Source organism: Branchiostoma belcheri, unplaced genomic scaffold (assembly GCF_001625305.1).
Source record: "Branchiostoma belcheri isolate BF01 breed outbred unplaced genomic scaffold, Haploidv18h27 scaffold105, whole genome shotgun sequence".
Lineage (NCBI taxonomy): Eukaryota > Metazoa > Chordata > Leptocardii > Amphioxiformes > Branchiostomatidae > Branchiostoma > Branchiostoma belcheri.
Genome location: NW_017802436.1, coordinates 478,266 through 484,609, shown reverse-complemented (window position 1 = coordinate 484,609; position 6,344 = coordinate 478,266). Strand labels below are relative to the sequence as shown.

Below are 6,344 nucleotides of genomic sequence, written 5' to 3'. Positions count from 1 at the left end.
GTACATTTGGGGGGACCCGGCACATGTTATCTGCCTGAGTGTCTATTTGACCAGTTTCTACTCTTTCCAGACGCTTCTTAAGCCATGTATATGATATTAGAGGCTACAGGTCACAGGAAACGAGAAATTTCGACCTTTGCTCTGACTTAACACTTTCATACTGGCTTTACACATATCATATCTATGCAGCAGTTTTGGAATAAGTTTTTGAATCAAATGGTTTACAATGGTTTGCCCACGGCAACTGTTACATATTTCTGTCCATACCTAGGGATACGCTTAAGTGTTGACAAACAGTCACTCTTGGCCCATCTTGCTTGTATTGGAGTTGGCAGACGAGTAACTAACACCGTTTTAGTGCCGACAGTCTTAATTTATGACACATATTTTGCCAACAGGCCACTACGATGTTTTCTACTAGTGTTCTCTATTACTCTAATATACCCTGTTATCCACCTTAAAATCCACGCGAAGGCCACCGTGTCAACCTCCTCACTCAAGTGTAGGGACTGACACGGTCATCCTACTCGGAAAATCTGTATCTGTACATGAATCTGTATCTGTGGATGAATCTGTACCTATGTATGTATCTGTACATGAATCTGTACCTTAATTCTGCATGTAAAGATCACTAGTTATTGCCCATACCATAACTCTAATTGTACACCCTGTTTATGTTTCAGGTAACACTGCTGTTCTTGTGACCAGTGAACCGTTCTGATGTGGTGACCTTTCCTAAGGATGTGACCCGATGATGGAGCTACATAAAAACTTACCCTTCGGCGATGCCATGGAACCAGTTCAAACGTGAGCTTACCACGGGAAGGTTGCCTGTAAAACTGCCAACCAGTGGAGTTGCGACAACAAAACGTTCAACATTTCGTTTCTTGGTGTTCTTTTGAGACTTGCGGGTTGGACGAAAATCCAAGATGGCGCTATCAAACGGCCAGATCGTCGGTATCTCTGTCGGAGTGATTCTATTCGTGGTGTTTCTGATCTTGGTGCCGCTGTACTGTTACTTCGTGTGGAGAAAGCGGAGGCGGGAAGCCGGCTACTACGAGTCTGAAGAGGAAGGTCAGCCATCCGCCACTAGCCCCCCTCCCCACTCGGAGAAGAAGGGCGCAGAGAACCTTGGGTACGAGATCAACGGGGACGAGGTCAACGGCGCGGTGAATCACGGGAAGGTTCCAGACAACGGCGTTGTCCAATCGAACGGGCCGGTTTCCGTGGAAACTCCCGCCAAAATAGAGATAGAGACTCAGCAGAAAAGTGTTCCGGAGAAACCGGACGAGATTTCGCTGGACATTCCCGAGGAGTCGGTTGCGTCATCAAAGTCCCCGGATGTGCGTCGGGACAGCGACGCCCTTTCGCGGTCTTCGCTGAACTCTGACCTTGACTTGGACAACATCTCGCTGAAGATGAGAGGACTCGGGGACACAGACGACATTTTGACGTCGGTCATGTCGGTCAAAAGTCCCTTCAACTTCGACGAACAAAACGTCAGCAAGGACGCAGAGGTCACACCTGAAGTCAAGGACGAATCGAATCGTATGTTCGATTTCGACAGTCTCGGGAAGGACACGAGATTATCAGAAAACGACGACGTGCCTGAAGTAATAATTCCTAACGATTCGAACGTTCCGCAGGACAGGAGCAAGCTGTATCAGGTTTCGGACATTCCCGGAAACGACCTTGCGCCTAGGGAGAATCTATCCTTTGATCTGGAAAGGAGCGACAGCCTTTCGCTGAGTTCGGCGAGTTCAAAGGAGACCATCATAGAAATGCCCGGGTTCGCGCAGAGGGACGCGTCCCCGCACCTCGAACAGAACACGTTCCAAGGTGACACGACCTTCGGAGAAGAGCTGACCTTGAGTGACCTTGAGGAGGACCTAAACTCCTGGGAGATCGAACAGCCGGTTCTAAAGTCGATAGAGCCACTGGAGGTGGATCAGCTGGTTCTACAGAGGGCTGACATCTCACAAGTAGAGGTCAACGCAGAAGAACAGGTGGACAAATCGAACGTTGAACCGGAAGTAGAAATCCAGATTGAGAAAGCAGCGGAAGTGGTGGAGATGCCCGATGACGTCATACCGAACGGCCATGACGTGGAGCCGATGACGTTAGGGGTTGAGATGGCCAGCGACTCGGACTCCGGGTCTGACGTGCCGACGTGTTCCATCACCATGGCAGCGGAGGACTCCAGCAGCACCGACGCATCGGCGGGAGAGAACGACGGGACCGTCTCCGTTCGAATCCCGGAAAGGACGTCACTGTCAGACGACAAGGTCACCGAGTCGGACACTCTGCTTTCCCTGGATAAAACCCCGCCTGCTGTCATGGGAGACAGTTTCGCTACGAGTATTTTCTCCACTCTGGACTCCGGTGTTCCAAAACAGCAGCAAGAGCCGCCGCCATCTTTAAACGAGGAGCCAGAGGTCACCGTCTTGTCCTTCAGGAACAAAGATGGCGGCGATGATGACGACGACAGCGTCTCCCTGTCTTCTGCGTCATCAGGCTCCTCCGGCGGGTCAAAGGGCGATGTTCTAAAGGAGAGTCTGGCAGTAGAGGAACCGCACAGCCCGCCGTTTAGCCCCATCACTCCTCTGAGGAAGAAATTTTTCTCCCCAACCCCGGAAATCGGGATGACGGGAACACAGATGACCAGTTCGCCTCTACAACTTGAACCCGAAACGGGGGAAGCCAGGACAGTGACAGACAAGGAGCCACCTTGGAAATCGTTCGATTTGTCGCCTACTTCGAAGAAAGAGGTTGGCTCAGAACTGGAAACAGTCGCGAAAGTCGACGAGGTGTCTTCACAGGTTTCCATGGAGACCACGCCGGAACCAGAAGTCGGTAAAATTGACGAACAGTTCGAGGAAAAGGCTCTGACATTCGCGACACCAGACGAAAGTCGCGTGGTGGCGGATTCGGCGTCGTCTGAGGCGAGCAGTTCCGAGTCGGAGAGGCCGAACGTGGACAGCGACGCGCCCGAACAAACTGTGACCACAGAAACTCCTTTAGAAACAGAGAAAGTAGAAAATGAACCCGCGACTGTAACTATAGAAACAGAGAAAGTAGAGACGCCTCAGATGGAAAAGCCACTCGTGGTTCAAGAGTCTAAGGCGTTTGAATCTGTCTTAGAAAGACCAAGTTTCGACAGAAAAGCGCCAGAGCCTACAGTAGGGTCCCCGAGTGTCAGTATAGGCGGTGACCCCACGGATGACGTCGTGTCCTCTGTCGGGTCAGCTCTGACGTCATGGAAAACCCGGAAGCCTTGGCGCACGCGCGGTAGGCTGGATGACGACAGCAGCAGCGGCCGGTCCACGCCGGAGTCGGAGAAGGCGAAAGACGCGTCTTTTTTCTCGAGTCTTCTCGGCACGTCCAAGGAAGACGCGATAAAGGACTTAAGGAGTAACAAGAAGAGGAGCGAAGTTACAAGGAGCGACTCAAGAACGCCTCGGTTTAAGTACACGGGGTTTTCAAGAACCTACCAAGACGAAGAAGAAGACTTAAGAAAGGGTGACGCATTTTCTTCCCCCACGGCAAACTTGGAAGGACGTTTAGCCGCAAAGACGGAAACTGAGTCGCAGAAAGAAGAACAACCGCAGGTGAAATTGGCAGCGAAAGAAATAGAAGATAAACTTTCCGAATCGACGAGCTTGGAGACACCACTAAGAAAGAACAGGCACCTCAACTCCCCTGACACAACATCCCAACCTGAACAAGCATCAGAAACTCCACCGAGAAGGAAGATAGACGACATCATACAACATCTCAACAACCGTTCGGAGGGACAAAAATCGGCTGAGAGAACAGTTGACCAGTCCCCTAGCCCAGAGCCCGTACCCGTGGCACACGACACCCCATACCGACCACCCCTACCTAGTCCTGACCACCTTACCCCGTCACAGAGGCAACTCGCACAGCAAGAGTCAGTGTCTTCTGCCGCGCCTAGCCGCCCTCCTCTGCCGAGTACACCCAACCTCAGCCGCACGGAGAGTTATAAAGCGTTAACTCCGGAGCAGCAAAGTGAAATCATATCCGCCAAATCAACACCGAGGACTACGAAAGATGCAGTCCAAGAGGGCACTCCGATGGTCGCGGCGACGACGCCGAAAGTTGCCGACACAACGCCGAATGTTGCCGAGGCAACGCCGAAGATTCCCGACTCAACACCGAGGATTCTCGACACGACAGCACCGAAAGTGCCCGAGGCAACACCGAAAGTTGCCGACTCAACCCCGAAAGTTTCCGAGACAACACCGAAAGTTCCCGAGACGACACCGAAAGCCAGAGACACACGGAAATTCCCTGCCAGAACACGCGACAAACCGCCTGTCTCCAAACTGTCCCCAGCGAGATTGTCTCCCTACACCCCCATGCCGTTCAGCAGGGACCGACACACGTCGCCACCCTCCGTCTCAACGACGCCGCCTAGCGCCGGGGTAGCGAAGGGCAGGCGGCCGCGCGGGGTGGCCCGCTTCATGAGCTCCAGTTCGAACCCGCTGTTCCACGCCGCCATGTTGCTCAACGACGAGGAAAATAAGAAGAACGCGTCCGCTCCGGATCAAGAAAAGAAGAACGAGAGTCTTAGAAACGGGAGAGGTTCTTCACCAAGTCTCAAGACAAGCCCTGCACCTCAAGAACAATCTCCCAAACCTTCACCAACAGCCAAGACGGAAAGCGAAGGTGTGAAGGCTCCTCCAAGAAAATCGCGCGGCTCCGACCCAGCGACGAACGGAGAGTCGGAACAGTCCGCTTCGGGTCTTCGGAAGGACTCGGCGCTGCTTCGGACGCCGTCGTCGGTGTCGAGGGCTTCCGAGGACGGTTCGGAATACGGCGAGGCGGTGTCGGTGGCGCTGGATGACGCGTTCGCCATGCTGGACGATATTTGATCAGAACTTGGATGTAAAAACTGGCAAAACTGTTGAGAAAACGTACCAAACAAGAAATTGAGATTTGAGACCCCTAGGAAGTGTTTTGGGTCTTCGTGTTTTGGATTGCGGAGGGTATTGTATGATGTTATTTGGGGTTTAACAGGGGAATCTACAACGAAGACAAGACATGGTTGAAATAGACTGAATTGACTGAACTTACATTTATGTTCTGTGACATAAATGTCACAGTGTGACAATGTTACAACCCAAGCGTGTTGTATCAAAATGAAAATAACAATGTATAAAAATGAGCTTGCCTGTTACCTATACGTGTATCTTTTTGTATTATCAGATTGTTGATAATGTTTATATCATTGTGAAAGTTGTAAAGGTATATCATATGCCAGAATATCAATGCTGGGTCGGTGTGTAACCAAATAGTGGAGTTTAACAGTTGTACTAATATTGGCCAGTCGCCATGGCTCTGCAGCGCCTCTAGCGACAGCTGTTTGAGCTGCAATGATAATTCTTGTTTAGGGAAGTTGTTTGTACATATATCAATGTTTAACATGTAAATTATCAAATGTATTAACACCTAATATTCCTAGTTATTACCTCATAACTCATAGCCATGTATTTTTAACAAAATATATTTCTCCCTTGTAACATAACAGGTATAAAAGCCATATAAACTTTGTAATCGGTGGAGAGAATTCTACTAATATAAGATAGTGACAACTAAGTATGGGCAACGTCGTCTACTAATTATTCTATATAACATGGAAAGCTGCTTGCGGATTTGAAGAATTCTGCTCGAAAAAAATGTAGTATTTTCAACTCTCATTTGTACTGATGGTGTAATGTAATAATAATGATGACGAGCTTTCTACCAGAAATGTTAAAATTAGACAAAATTATAGAACTCTCAAGGAAGACGCTTTGGTCTGTAGAGTAATTATTCCTTGTATGGGTTTCGTGTCATGTTGACAGAGCAGAATTATACGCGGTGAAGTAGTATATATTGTGTTCTTGCGAATACTACTAAGTCTACAAATATTCCGGCAAGTTCGGAGTAAACTTGGGCATTGCAAATGTCCTGTAAGAATGTCTAGGATTATCACTGTATACTTTCTATGACGATGACTCTATATATACCTTAGATATTTCCAATGTAGAATTCATTCTGTATTTATATACATTTGTACTTATTTATACAGGTACTAAAATTCACCCACGCAGACGTTTCCGAACGATGTTAACACATGATTAATTATGTACATGTACGTACGTATGGAAATGTGCAAATATAAACAACGAAGTATTCAGCAGATGTGGTTTTCTTTGTAGGAACGTTTTATAACATATTTGGCGTTTTTGCACCTTCTTCTCCAAACTATGAACAATAATCATACACTGTTTTTTTTCTTCTGTAAATCATGTAGGGCTGCTAAACGTTCTCGTACGACG

General features: G+C 48.7%; 1 protein-coding gene across 1 annotated transcript; it reads left to right on the top strand.

Annotated features, from left to right (window-relative positions):
* The first annotated feature begins 687 nt into the window (after positions 1–687).
* LOC109477399 (proteoglycan 4-like) lies at positions 688–6,190 on the top strand. Its single transcript, XM_019778651.1, has one exon. The coding sequence runs from the start codon at positions 930–932 to the stop codon at positions 4,893–4,895; it is 3,966 nt and encodes a 1,321-aa protein (XP_019634210.1). The 5' UTR covers positions 688–929; the 3' UTR covers positions 4,896–6,190.
* The last annotated feature ends 154 nt before the right edge of the window (positions 6,191–6,344 follow it).